Consider the following 16,457-nt stretch of genomic DNA (forward strand, 5'->3'; position numbering starts at 1 on the left):
TATTTTTACGTTTTCTACGTTTTCATCTGTCTACGCGTGTATTGTACTTATTTATATTTATATTAGTAATATTTTCTTTTTATTCTTAATACTAATATTTAATCAACGTTTTTTGAATTGCATTTATTATTCGGTAGGTACCTATATACTCATTTTTATATTACCATATTTATTGTATAATAATATAATATATTATGTACCTACTGTACTTAAACTCATAGTTGTATTGATATTAATAAATAAATAATCATTGCATTCTGAACACAAATTAAGTGAGATATTATAGTATAAAACTTAGATTCAAGACAACGCCATTCTAAAAAATAAATTTTGTTCTGCATATTTTAAACGTTTGTGCGAATGACTATTATTTTTACATTTTTATTGGAAATTCGGATAGCAATACATCTGACACCAGTGCATTATAATATTTTAATAAAAAATGTTTTTACTATTAATTCTTTAAAAATACCTATATATTGTTTATAAGTCTATTTATTTTTATTTTATTTTTCCAAAATGCATAATTTTAATATCACGAGAATCATACTATTTATTTAATTTCCAATACACGCATTTATATATCTGTATATATTTATTTATAAAAGTGAAATCTTTTCATAATTATTTTGCATAATTTAGCATATTTTGAAATGTACAGAATAGTTTGGTATATTATAGTATTTTGGTACCTCAGTGCATTATAAAATATATGTAAAGTCCAGATAATAAGCATAAAATATTACACAATTTACATTTGTCATTTTCGGGTTCGCAGCTCTATGATCTGGCCAACCCAGGACTCACCAGGAACAGCGTTGCTGGATGTCCTCAAACCGAAGATCTGTGTATGCAATTGGTTGGCCACAGATGTTCTGAACACGGATCGTGCGTGGGTAGTATGGTGGAACCGCGGTGCGAATGCAACCCCGGGTGGTCGGGCGCCGACTGCCTCACTCCTACCATACCAACCACGTTCCGGCCTCAGAGTTACGTGAAGTACGCTCTATCGTTCGACGCTGACAAATTCATGACAAAAATCCAGTTGCGGTTCAGGACGCGTGAAGAGCACGGAGAGTTGTTCAGAGTGAGCGACCAACACAACCGCGAATACGCCATTCTCGAGGTACGATACAATTATTATTATTATTATTATTATTATTAGTGGTAGTAGTAGTAGTAGCAGTAGTAGACAGTAGTAGTCGCTGTTGTTATTGTTGTTATTGTATTATTGCCTATACTTACTATTAAGTGCTTAACATACGAGTAACTATCGAAAAAAAGGAAGTTGCTGGTTGCAAAATAAGTTTAACTTAGAAGTATATTACAAATTATTTATTGAAATGTTCCAAATATTTTTAAATGTTTTTGACATAAAAATTATTTTGACTGACGAAAGGTGCTTATTCCAACAATTTGCGTATGAATATGAGCTATTGCCCTATCTGCCGGGTGCCGTGGCTACTTATACATCTGAGGTTTCCCAAATGTTCACTATATTTTCTTTATTATTAGTATTATTCTTTTTTTTTTATTATTAACAATTTAATTCTTTAAAATTTTAGTTCACTTTTTGGCCTTTCAGTATACTATTGCTTCTATATTCAATGTAAATTTTTAAATATAATGAACATAATATAATAACAAAAAAAAATGATTAATCACTTTAAAACTTATAAAAATAATTTTTGAAATGCGGATAGAAATACTTGCACACTTATCTAATATATTTGACAATATTATATTGTGTTGGCAGATTAAAGACAGCAAACTACATTTCCGGTACAACTTAAACAGCTTACGAACCGAGGAAAAGGATGTGTGGTTAAGCGCCGTAACCGTTGATGACGGCAAATGGCACACAGCCAAAGTCTCAAGATACGGTTCATCGGCCATTTTAGAACTAGACGGTGGTGAAGGAAAACATTATAACGAAACTTATCGTTTTGAAGGGCATCAATGGTTAATGGTAGACAAGCAAGAAGGAGTGTACGCTGGTGGAAAGGCTGAGTACACTGGCGTTCGAACATTTGAAGTATACGGTGACTTCCAAAAAGGTAATGGTAGGAGAGAAAAATGTCATCTTGTCAGTTATCATACATTTTATACAAAAAAAAAAATACTAATACGTGATGTGACTTTGTAAAATGTTTAAGTTAAGCTGATTAAAGCTATTTTTATATTGCAAGAAAAACGATAATCACATTAGTAATGGCTAAAAGTCCGATTTTGTAATAATAATCATTGTTACCTATACGTAAGTGTATAGTTTTGAGTTAAATCGTAAGAATAATGTGTAAAATCCTAATTATACTTATTATACTAAAATTGTTCGATTTATTTAGTGAATCAATAAAAAATCGGGCTTTTAGTAATCTAATTAGTAATTTTTTATCTTCCTGGTACAATAATAGAAATTTTTCAAATTCGTTTCGCCAGTATTAATTATACTAATATGTAATAAGAAAATGGATCTTACATCGTCTATAAGGTGGTTTTCGTGTCAAATTCGTATTACCATGTGTAATGTATATTCATCATTAATTATCATGTATTGTAAAATCGTTCTAGGTTGTTTGGATGACATACGTTTGGAGGGAAGATACTTGCCGCTGCCACCCGCGACCAATGGAACACAGTGGGGTCAAGCTACCATGGCTAGAAACGTTGAAAGGAATTGTCCATCAAACAAACCGTGTGCCAACGTCATTTGCCAGGAACCTTTCGAATGCGTTGACCTTTGGAACTATTATGATTGCACGTGAGTTCTACAATCTTCCACCGCGAAATCTGGCAAATATATATAATTAAAATTATACCCAAAGATGCAGTTTTGTTTGGCTGAAGATCACATTCTAAGAGGCTTTTCTAATACTTTGAAATTTCTAAAAGGAAACTGTTCTCGTTACATTTGAATAAATACTAAAAATTATCTAATTGGTATCTAAATTATAAATACTCAAACATCAAATATATATTTTCACATATATTTTTAATTTAAATGAAATTGGAGTAATAGATGTCTTAAATTTGTTAACACGGAAGTCGGTGTATTATAAATATAATTTTATTAATTTTGTTCATATCTCAGTTTTTGAAAATTCGTTTGAACACAAAGCCGTACTACGAATTAATTACTAATATAATATGACGTGATCCAGATCATTTTTGTTTCACCGTTTCTATATAATAAAAATATAAATAATCTTTTAATTCTTTTTTCTTTTTATATTCAAAATACTATTAAAGAGATTAAAAAATAACTGTTTTTAATGTATCACTGCGTAATAGTAAAAATATGATTAACATGCTCATTTAAATATTTAAGATCGATTATTTGGCTACCAATTTGTTATTATATTATACTCTTTTAACACCACAATTGAATAACAAAATCGATTTCAACTTATCGTATCATATTATATTATAGTTGCGGTGAGGGCAGGATCATGACTCCAGACCGCAAAGGCTGCGTGGATAAAAATGAGTGTCTAGACAGTCCGTGCCGGAACGGTGGTGTTTGCCTAAACCAAGACCCAAGGATACGTTACCGCTGCATATGCCCTGATGGCTTTTGGGGCGAGAACTGCGAGCTGGTCCAAGAAGGCCAAAAACTGAAACTTGGTATGGGTGCACTAGCCGCCATACTGGTGTGCCTCCTCATCATTCTCAGTAAGTACTGTTGCGATATGTTGTAACCTGACCTACCTTTAATTACATCTACGCACAGATAAATGTATATGACATTTTACTGTTATTTTTTTTTTTTGACTGTGCAATTTGTTTTGACACGCATTATTTTGGTAACATATTGTATGAAAATCGAAAATGATTTGGAAAAAAAAAAAATTAGTAATAAGTATCATGCACACAAAAAGTTTAAAATAATTCAAAAATGTAACAATGTGAATAAAGGTGTTAATTTAAATTTTTAAATTTTGTTCTTAGCCGGGTTTGAAGTTAAAATGAAAAGTTTTTGTGTTAATTTCAATTTTGCTAATCGATATCGGAGTTTTCTCATTTCAATCAAAAATTGTATAATAATGATTTTATAATTTTTACTATTGATATATTGTTGCATTATATAGATTTAATCGTTATCTGTTTTTTTAATTAGATTTTTTTTTCAATTTAAATATTATTTACACTTTTACGATTTTATTTTTACCTACTATATACAAACCATTCGCATCGTACTATGAAACAGGCTAAAAAAACGAAATATTAATTTATATTTATAGATATAACATAATATAATCTACCCATTCATAATATTGTAAATTTGATGGCTTGTTAAGTTTTAAATTTTTATGTATCATTTTAAATTGAATTTTATAGATATTTAAAATACATGGTGATACTCATAATATTATGCAAGCAGAGAGCCTATAGCTATCGTGGATCCCTAAAACAATATTATCATTTATAGCCCTGCTATTTTGACAGTACAATGAAAACAATTTTCCACAATGCGTCACAATTAACACGTTTACCCTCACAATTTGTTTAACCCTTTTATTTGTTGTTATCTGCCCCACAGTTCTAGTTTTGATGTTTGTCGTGTATAACCGACGACGCGAGTCACACATAAAATACCCTGGACCAGACGACGACGTCAGAGAAAACATAATCAATTACGATGATGAGGGCGGTGGCGAAGACGACATGACCGCGTTTGATATCACACCATTACAGATACCTATCGGCGGGTCAATGAACAATATGCATCCTCAGAAATATAAATGTACGTATTATAAAATATACTTACCTAGTTACTTACAACATATTCAAAAATGTACGAGTTAATGGAAACATGAACTTGAGTTGGTTAAGTTAGGTTAACGTTTAGAATGTTAAATTATACGAGTTATAACAGTTAGCAAACAATATAATTTTAACTCCTTCAGCTTAACGTTAATTCCATTGAATAATAATACGGGCAGTGATTTTACTAAATTAAAGAAAACGTTAGTACCTAACCTTAGTGATAGTTAAACTTTTGGTTTTTTTGTTAAATAATTATTATATAATTTTACTAAAAATTTATCCTACTTTATATTTATATTTATTGCGTACTTTCTGTATTTATATGTTCATTTTTATTTAAAACTTTAGAAGTATATCCATAGGCACAAATCACAGGTGGCTAGAAGGTTTATCTTCCCTTAATGCATCATTAGCCCCCTCCAATTTATTAATTTTTAATATTATTACTAATAATAATTTATTAGTAACTACAAGTGAGTAAGGCTTTGCACCTCGCCAGTTTTTTTCAATGTTTGAATAATCACTAATCAGGACTAAAGAATCCCACTAAATTGAATCAATTTGCGCCTATGGTCATATCTCTGGAGAATGTGTAATAAATTAAATAACGCCATTGATTTATTATATAAATAAATAAAAAAAAATATAAATATAATATAAATAATATTAATATAAATAAATATATATATATATTATATTAATATAATATAAATTGTACTGTACCTACATACATAGGAATGATAATAAAAGAAAAATTAATTTATTAATTAATTTAAAATTTAAACTGACATAATATACTAGTATAGAATGATATAGTTTTAAAACTGACTAGAAAAAAAAATATTATTAACTGGTAAATTTATTAAATTAGAGAATGTTTTGACGATTACAATAATATAATATAATTAACCAACAATGTAGTAGAATTATGAAAAAAATGTTTAAATTAAAATTAATTTTTAATTACTCAATGCCATTACTGAAAATAGTACACGATCATCATTGGTACATATTTACACTTCGCGGTCTATATATAACGCACCTAACGATCGATTTTTATAGACCCCGCAATGCCCGTGGGCGTGGAACCCAACGTCGGCATATTCATCGAAGACCATAAGAAACGAGCGGATGGCGACCCAAACGCCCCGCCGTTCGACGACTTACGAAATTACGCTTACGAAGGAGGCGGCAGCACTGCTGGATCATTGTCATCATTAAATACAGGTAAATTATACCATATATTATATATTATTAAAACGTGAAGCGATTTCTTTGGACATATATAATAGAAATAACAATATGAATTTATACCCAAATAATTTGCGTGATTTTCTTTTTAACGTATAAGTTTTCGGTATGAAGATATATTAGTAAGATCTATCTAATAAAACAATTTCAAATAAAGAATTAAATATTTATTAGAAATATTAAGTTTTCCGTCAAGTTAAGACTACTGTTGTGTCATCGGCAATGTGGTTTTACACCTTTTCATTTAAAAGATGTCAATTTCCAATAAGAAAAACATATGATATGACAATTAACAATAAACAAAACTAAGGGCCAAATTTTGGATTAAGTAGGATTGTATTTATCGCAACCTGTATTTAACCATGGCAAATTGTATATTATATTGCCACGTTCCTAGTTAGATTCATTGAAAAATTTAAAATACAAAGCTATCAAACAACAAAAAAAGATACGGTAAATATAGTTTATTAGGAAATTCTATTGACTTATTCATAATCAACGTAAAGCTAAAACTTTGATAGTCGGAACTTTGAAATTTGCATGTTACTTTTATACCAGTATACCATGTAGGTATACCATATCCCTGGGGCCTGGGGCCTGTGGCACATTAAGAAAAGATTTTTGTTAAATTTTAAAATTACTAACTAAAAATATTATAAAAAAAACTTTCTATATTCTCTTTAAAACTATATAAAAATTACACTAAAAACAATTGACAGCCTCCCTTGAAAAATCATTCACAGTCATTTGATTTTTAAAACATATCCCAATAAAAGATTACTTTCTTTAATACGCCGATGATCTTTCGAGATCCACTGTAGCAAGGGTCACTGGTAATATTGGTAATCGAAACAATTATACTAATTGTACGTTTTTGTTTGCAGGTACCGAGGACGACCATCAGGACTACGAGTACTTGGTGTCTTGGGGTTCACACTTCGACAAGCTGGCCGACATGTACAGCCGGGACGGCGAACGAGAGATGGACGAGGAGCAGTAGAGGAGACGAAAAAAACACATTTACAGCAGACTGTTGTGTAGAATATAATATTATTATTGTCTTCATCATCATGACGTATCGTACATCATGGATAGTACCTACTACGTGTCGTGTCATATTTATAATATATAATATGCATAATAATAATAATATTTTCGTTGTACATACACACAGGGCCGCTATAATTGAACTGAAAATCTAGTCATGATTAATTTTTTTTAATTTTTATTTTTTTTTACTAAGCCCACTATATACATAATTATTATTAGACGATCTCAACTCCCATTTTTGCTGCCATTTTATTATAATATTATATAAAACATGCTTACCGTTTATCGTTTGTGTTTTACCCATCAATGATGTATATTGCTGCGTCACTACTACTGTCTACTACACCCCACTGCAGAACTAAATTATAATTATTAAAACACATTATACATAATACTATAGAGCCTTGTCGTACCCTCCTCATACTGCGACTTTTCATTTTTTTCGTAAACATTATTATTTTTTCTATCATCATTAACCCTTTTCATCATTCTTATAGTTTTTTATTTTTCATACAAGTAACGTCAAGTTCTTTTTTTATAATATAAAAATATATATATTACCTCAATGTAAGAGCAAATCGTTTTATTATTGATTGATTTTCACTCGAATGTTTTTACTATTTTTATTCAAACAAAACTGAGAAAAAAACATTATGTACGTCAAATTATTGCCATTATACTATATATTCAGGGCAAATGCTACTTTTTTATTGTATGCTCAATTTCTGTTTAGATTACACAATATTATAGTTGTTTAACAATATATTGTATAAATTTGACACTGAATTATATTTATATAAATCGAGTGAATCAATATATAATATAATATTATAATATTACAACTGTAACATATAATAATATTATAATATATAATAAACGTAACACGACCCGAGTCGACAAATCATAAGATTAAACAATTTATTTGTTCAGTCTAATATAATATAATATTATGTTGTTATATTGAAATCTTTTCGTACATATCTCTCGATGAAAAAAAAATGTTTTACTATACATTTAACATAATAATATAATAATTATCATTTCTATTTAACGATAATATTGTACATTATATTTGGAATCATATAAATTATAAATTAATTAGTTCACTATAATATTATAAATTAATAATACCACATCACGTTTTGTTTTCACCCGGCACGTTTATAGCATATTCAATTTAAATTTATAACAATATTATAGTATACTGAACAAAATATCATCACTATAATATATAGGTAGCTGTACTATATATATCGTATTTTATACAACACGATACAAACCCTCTTGACCACCACGCCAACCCACCCACATCACAACCACAGATCCCTTATTTGTTATTATATTTATATATTATTAATGTATACATATATATTACTAGACGTAGACGGTATATATATGTATAGAGAGAGAGAGAGAAATTTTGTCCTAGTGCGTATTAACCTGATGTTCCAATTTTATATATTATTATTATTATTATTATTATACATGAAAAATTAAAACAAGCAAAAAAAAAAACAAAAAAAAAAAATTAAATTAATAATTTTGATAAGTTTACGATTAGTTTTATTTATATAAATTTTAAATTACCTATTATTATATTATGATAACTATTATTATTATATTTCGTGTAGACATTAATTTATTGATAATTTGATTATATTATAACATTACGGTATACTTACATATATATATTATATGTATATTCATTATTAATATTATTATGACTGTGTACGATTTTATTTTCGTCTATCTTTAAGTTTTTGATTTTGTCCGCTTCGTTCGACGTTAAAACCACCACACTTGGCGTCAAAATGACATTTTTTTTTTTGTTTTTGTTCATTTGTGATTGTATCCGTAATGAGACGGTGGTGCTTGATTTGTCGTCGTCCCGTCGCAGCACTGTACTAAATTCACGACCGTGGCGGCCGGCTTGCGCCACTATAATATTATTACTGTAAATCTCGTTGTACTTTAAACGTCGTAGTGGTTTGTCGAACGGACGTCATAGCATTATATTATTAAAGCGTACGTTAGTGTATTGCGTATCGCTACCGAATGATCAAATTACGTTTTAAGCCACCGAAAATGTAACAATATAATATAATTATATCGCGCGCAAATCAAGCATAATATTACTACCTATACCTATCGGCTATCGATAATAGGCGTACTTACTTTTATTATATAATAATTTTATATTCGTTGTACATCTAAATAAACGATAGGCGAATGAAAAACGACAAAAATAAATAAATCTTAAACCGTGTGCGTATAACGACGCACCATCACGTGTTGCATTTAGATATATGAAATGTTGAGTACACAAAATTATTATTTCTTTCTTACTAATATTATTTTGTTTGTATTGCGGTGTAGCCTATGATAATCAAAAACACAAAATAAGAGAATGATAATAATAATAATAATAATTTATTATAGGTTAGAAGTAGAAACAAGACATTCCATAATAAATCGCGCCCGACATCCCACCGTAATAACATTTTGTACCTACTATATAATTATTGTTTTTGTTATTGTAATATCATTATGAGTCGCTTCCCACCTACATATAATGCTTAATGCGAACACGCATCATTAAATAATATAATAATAATAATTAATATCAATTCATCGTTAAACTATATTATAATATAATTGAAATCTACTTCACCGTACCTTTTACACACACACCGTATTATAATCGTTATCGTGTGACAAGCCCATCAGTCTATCCGTTATTTCCTAATGCTAACCAAAGTTAACCTTAATACATCGTGATTGCATCACTCACTTCCGGATAAATTTTAATATCTGTTTCGGTTTTTACCAATCGTCTACAGCCGAATCGCTGCAGGGACTTTACCGACGAACCGATTCGACTATTTACGAGGCGACACACAATTTCGCGACTTTTTAACTACGCAATTCCGTAGATTTTCGTTATGCAAAAGATTTTTTTTATTATTTTACTCAAACGATAACATGATTCTACATGAAAATTGTAAAATTTATGATTCTATTGAAAATTAAAATAAAACTTGATCCTAACACAAAACACCTCCCCATCGGTCCGTGTCAAAACGTTTTACGATTTTTTCGTTTACGATTACACACGTCCAACTTCCCATGCTTTCGATTTCTATGTTGTTCGATATAAGTAGGTACATAAATATCCGCCATACCCTAAATACCCTTATATTATTATAATACGTGTCGAGCGCGTGTACATATATTTTATTATAATAATAATAATTGTTATTATTATTATTATTATTATACGAAATTGTACCTGTGTTTTTTGTATTTGAATTTGTTTTTTTACTTTCGATTTTTACACTGAAAACCCCCTAAAAAAAACTCGCCCCTCAGAACGCGATTTTGCGCTTTCTTCCATGTACCTATACATGTATATTATATTACATACTTACTCACGAATAAATGAAAAAACAAACAAACACAATCTGTTACTGCGGTCGTCCTCTGATCGATCACTACTCCTCTACTAACACATGTTTATTTATTTACTTATTATAATTGTGTTAATATTATAATATAATTATTTATATATATATATATTTCTAGTCACCCATCCGTCATATTATAATATTATATAATAATATGATATACCTACCGACTTTTGTATACCAACCGTTTGTTTATTTTTTTTTTCAACGTGTAACTAAATATTATTATTATGTGTAATACATGCTAAGACATTTTATTATATACATATTAATATATATATATATACTATTATTATACTGTAGATTTTAGTTCTTTAAGTTAATTAATAATATATCTTATAAGTTGCGTAGTGTTAAATAAAACGTAAATGAAGTAAAAAAAAGGCATTAGAAAAACAAAAACCGATTTTTGAACACTCGACGTTTTCGTTGTGTTTCATGTTTTTAATATATACACTGTAAAAACATATTACTGATAAATAATGATTAATTAGGATAATATAAAATTTATAAGCATATACACATATTGAGTGTTTTTATTACGTCATTGTCACTCCAATCTTTTCTTAAAATATGTTAATTTTTACCTGTTGAATGGCATACCTATTTAGCATACCTATTTATACGACAATTAATGCGTGGACCTAATTGTGCTATACATATATTCTTTAATATTATTAATTAGCTATGATAATAAATTATGTAGAATCTTATTTTGAATTTTTTAGCATTTTGACCCAGCAACATTTTGTCAATTCTTCATTTTGATCAATATTTATAAAATTAAAAACTCAAATTGAAAACAGTGTGCTTAAGACCACACGACAGAAGCAAAAATTTCAACGTGGCGAAATTAATAATACAATTTTTTTTATTTATTTATTTATTTATTTTTTTTATTTTTTTTTATACATGTTGTTCTTATAGCGACAATTTTATTATTGCTGTTAGTCGACTCGAGCCAACTTCACCCAATTGAGCGTTACATTATTAGCGTAACGGATCAGTTCAATTCAGTACCCACAAAAAGTGCTAATCGCGCCTAAAGAAGTTTTCACTTCAAAAAAAATTAAAAAGGTCAAAGTCAAAGTGATTTTGTAAATTATTTGAGAGCATAAGAGAATCATAGTTAGTGAAAATTACAGTTTAAAAATATTGACAATACATAATATTGTTGTTTATGATTTATTTTTTTTTCATAAGTATTTGAAGCTCAAATTTTTACAAAAACAAAAAGATTAAAGTTTTAATGAGCAAAGTAGTAGACCAACTGATACACAGCTCAACAAAACTTAAATACTTATAATTCATAAACTACTCGTCAGAATTTCAATTTTTTTTATACGCATATATTGATGATTTAATATTCCAAACAATATTTGATTTCAAAATATGAAATTAAATATATATATTGTTATTTAAAAAGGTAAAAAATTATAAATTATAATATTAATATACTAAATGTGTATTAATTTTGTTTTATTTCAATTACAAATTAGGTGAAAAAATATTTTCAAAAACATGAATAAATTTCAAATAATATATTAATTGTTGATAAAATAATCACTGTGTATATCATATGAAAGTTAGTTAAGAAAATGCTTCGACTTTCCACTTTGAAAGTGGGAGCTGGTAGCATATAAGATCTACTTCAAATTTTTTAGATCGAAATTGAAAATATTTTTATCCATAGAAAAAATTTAAAATAGAATAGGTAAGTAAATTAATCATCATTAGCTGTTATTACGTACAGCTTAAAATATTAAAAATACAAATATTGAAATATGTTATAATGAATGGGGTTTTCTTTTTAAGCATTTTAAGTTCAAATTTCTACAAAATTACGAATATTTATAAAATATTACATTGTAGCCCATTTTAAAACGAATAATTGAAAATTATATAAACCCAATTTATAAATGTTTTTAAACCTACTATTATATTAGAAATAAAAATTTTACTTTCTCAGCGTAAACCGTCAAAAAATAGGTATACTATAGGATGCTATACTCGCATCTTCTGTCTTCATCTTACGGACACGATATAACGAAATTATGAACTATAGAACTAATTTGATGTTATTAAATTAGACTAAATTGACCTATGTGAAAGTTAAAGATAAGAATATTATCTGAGCTTAAACATTAGCTAATATTATGTTTTCATTTTTAAGCAATATACCTAAAAATATTAAGATATTATAAGTTAATTATGCTTATAAAGTTATAACTAAATGTCGACCTAACTAAAAGCCAACGCTTAATCACAGATTATACTCTTATATTTACCTTTGAAGATGAAAATTTTATTTAGAGAACGAGAATCTTATAATACGAATATATTTATATTTGAATTTTTAAGTGAGTAATAACTATAATAATGATATCAAAATGTCAACCTTACAAACCCTTAACTGTGTAAGGTTAATGAACTATTAAATAATAGAACCGCTCTAATAGAGACATACCATCAATATTATAATAAGATAAATCCATCATTAAATTAATTAATTAGTAAACTTATATTACAGAAATTATTATAGATGAATATTGTCGTGCCTCAAATGTAATAATTATTACTTTTTAATTTTTAAGACATGCCATGGATTCATCAAAATATATTATGTTAGATATTATATTATCTACATTCAAATAATTTTTATCAGTTATCATAATATGGTTTTTATGGAATGAAAAAGAAGTGATACGAGAACTTGAAAAGAGGCAAGCTATTTTAGAGCTATTAATTTATCAGTTTAAATAATCAAAATGAATGTGTTTAAATATTTTAACATTATTAGAAATTATACTTGAATATCTCTTATTTGATGTTTAGTATTTATAAGTAGGTAGATATACTGGTATACAAATAAAAGACTTACAAATAATGTGAAGTCGGGTTATTTGATTTAGTACTAGTACATACAGTCAGACGAAGAAATTGAAATATATGACATAATAATATAATCACATAGGTACTATGTCACTATATGATTATTAGATATTGTTATTGTATTTTTTTAATATACATATTATATTATTTTTAATACATTATATTATAAAAACTGATTACACAAATCTTTACACTAGTCTAGTCATCCAGATAGTATATACTCTATATTTAATATTTTTCACAGAATTTGCATTTATAAAATCTTACATATATTATGATCACATATTTAATAAATAATCATAAAATTAATGAACTAAAAAAATAGGTACTTTCCACGATAATTGAAAATATTCTTATATTAGTGAAATTCTTATTGTTTGACACAGACTCACATAGTTACAGTATTATTATAATATTATATTTGGTTTATAACTTCAAAACAATAATCTAACCAACACTTTTCATGGCAATATTCTTTAGTTAAACTAATTAACTAATGCATAATAACATTAATAATATTATCAAAGTCTTAAATATAAATTCGTACATTGAACTCACCAAGGCTGTAGCCAGGAAAATATTTTAATTTAATTTTTTGGGGGGGAGGGGGGGGGTTAAAGTATAAATATGATATATTATGTAATAAAATATGAAATTCTAACTATTCAATCTTATTTCAAAAAAAATTGGGGGGAGGGGGGTTGAACCCTAAACCCCCTTGGCTACTGACTTGGAACTCATAATATATTACAATACATTTTAATAGTCACATGTTTCGGAATTTCTTTTATTACCTTGACCTAAAGCAGCAAATTTCAAAACACTATTATTTATCATTCTCGAACTAATAAGTAATATGTCTTATAAATTTGGCAGTATTTTAATAATTATTCATTTGCCAATAATTACACACATCAAGTGTTATAATAATTAGGACCAGGATTTTAATACAAAGAGCATTATTACTTGGCTGCTCGATGATAATGTACTTGAATTACATAATTCGTGTAAAATAACAAGAACTTCAAAGGTAAAGCTGTTATTTTGCATATTTTTTCATTTCTAGTTGTTTTATTAATTGTTAGCCCTTAGTACGTATACTAATTACTAATATATTATATTACACGAACTTTTAGTATAAATTTAAAATATGGTATTAAAAAGTGTTGTTTTCATAATGTTTGCTTTAATTGCTTAAATGTAATAGGTACCTTTTATTTTATTTAACAAATTACAATTATTAATAGTCATTCTAAGATAAGTATATCTCAAATACCTAATTTATTTTCATTGGATATTTTGTTTATTTATTGTGCGTGCCTAATTTTGGTAGGTATTTTGTATTTGTATTATTAGCGAAGTGTCAAAAGTACCAACTATTGAACTTGTACAATTATCCAATTTCTTGCGGGGTTTTATGTCTAAAGAAAAACATTTAAGATCCTTATGCGTAGTAAAGGCATTTTTGATTATTTATAGAGTATATTTTAATAGTTTTTAGGGCATTGAAATCCGTGATATACATTTAATATATTATATTCTAACACAAAGTGCGACCTACCCCTGACCGCATTCTAGATTTCTATTCTTGAAAAAAAAAATATTGAATTCGTAGTGAAGTAGGTATTTTTATTTAATTGGAATGTGTATTTGTATAAATCTATAGCAGGTTTATTTTCACCGATAAATATTTGTTTTTATAACCATGTTTTGTTAAGAAAATCCTCTTTTAGCTACCAACTTATATATTAGGTTCTCATGGCTTTAAACTAAGAATTTATATTCATTCAATTGACATTAAAAATATGTAAGTAAAGATTATAAAAGTATAATATTTTTTAATATTAATATTATTATTATTTTTTTTTTTATCTTGAATTGTATTTATAGACAATATAATTTATATATAATATATATAATATATATTATTATAATGCTTATTTTATAAAATAGTATGTTCTTTTTATTTTTAGCAAAAATGAGTACAACCTACCTTATTACTGTAATAGGTATCATTAACTATTTACATTAAAAACCGTTTTTTTTTTTTTTTGTATAATCGAATGCAATGATTTATCATTAAAAACGAATTCAACACATTTATTATAGTGTACTTCAGAATGACACAGTACACTGAATAAACATTTCATTTGGCATAGACACTTCTCCAGTTATTTTTTTTAAAACATAGTTTTCTCTTAAGTTTCTCCATTTCTTTTAATAATATAATGTTTGAGGTTAGACAGTAAGCTCAATTTATTATTAAAGGATAATACTAGACATTTTATTTTTTAAAAGAAATGCAGAATTAAGAGAATTTATTAATTAATAAATAATTGGTTTTACAATAATATTTAGTTAAACATGTATTAGATACATACTAACTATAAATTGTGTAAAAGTGTGTTTATAAAAGCTAATAACTAAAAATTGAAATCACCTTGTAAAAACTAATATTTAGTTAAATAATGTTTAAGCTGGTTGAATATTCATTATATTTCACCTAAAACAAAACTTTATTTTAAATGATGTATTAAGTTTGGTTTTTAGTGTAATTTATAATAAAATATATTTTATACACACTGAACTTTATTATTACTTGACGTTGACACACATCTACGTAACCTAACTTATCTATAATAGTAACACTTATAACTTACAACAGAGATACGATCATTATAATAAATAAAATAAGTATTCAGTAATTAGTTTATGTATAGCATATTGTAAGTTAAAATATTAAAACAAAATATTTTAATTATCACCATTGTATACGTTTTACATGTTACTTAGTAAGTTTTTTCAAGAACAATAAATTGGATTAAATAGCTTTCATAAAACGTCTCATAGTCCACACCCATCGATTCATTTGATTTTATCTGTTATTAGCATTATTTAGGAAAACCGAAAACCTTGATAAATAATATAGTAGGTATATTTTTATTTATTTTTAACATTATCAATGTTTCAAACTTTAATATTTAAGGAAGCCATAGATATCTATGATGGTGTTAAAAGTAAAACCTGGGTGAA

The 16,457-nt window shown here is 27.1% G+C and overlaps 1 protein-coding gene across 5 annotated transcripts in view; it reads left to right on the forward strand.

Moving 5' to 3' along the window:
* The window catches only part of LOC114124749 (neural-cadherin), a 137,655-nt gene extending 126,599 nt beyond the window's left edge, over positions 1-11,056 (forward strand). For all 5 annotated transcript variants that reach the window (XM_027988105.2, XM_027988103.2, XM_027988104.2 and 2 more), the window contains 7 exons: positions 779-1,126; positions 1,757-2,057; positions 2,572-2,761; positions 3,431-3,672; positions 4,541-4,744; positions 5,830-5,994; positions 6,903-11,056. In XM_027988105.2, coding sequence (XP_027843906.2) covers positions 779-1,126; positions 1,757-2,057; positions 2,572-2,761; positions 3,431-3,672; positions 4,541-4,744; positions 5,830-5,994; positions 6,903-7,018 — 1,566 coding nt within the window. In that variant the 3' untranslated portion in view covers positions 7,019-11,056. The remainder of the gene's footprint in view (positions 1-778; positions 1,127-1,756; positions 2,058-2,571; positions 2,762-3,430; positions 3,673-4,540; positions 4,745-5,829; positions 5,995-6,902) is intronic.
* Positions 11,057-16,457: the final 5,401 nt, after the last annotated feature.

This window comes from Aphis gossypii, chromosome X, assembly GCF_020184175.1.
Source record: "Aphis gossypii isolate Hap1 chromosome X, ASM2018417v2, whole genome shotgun sequence".
In the NCBI taxonomy this organism is placed as follows: domain Eukaryota; kingdom Metazoa; phylum Arthropoda; class Insecta; order Hemiptera; family Aphididae; genus Aphis; species Aphis gossypii.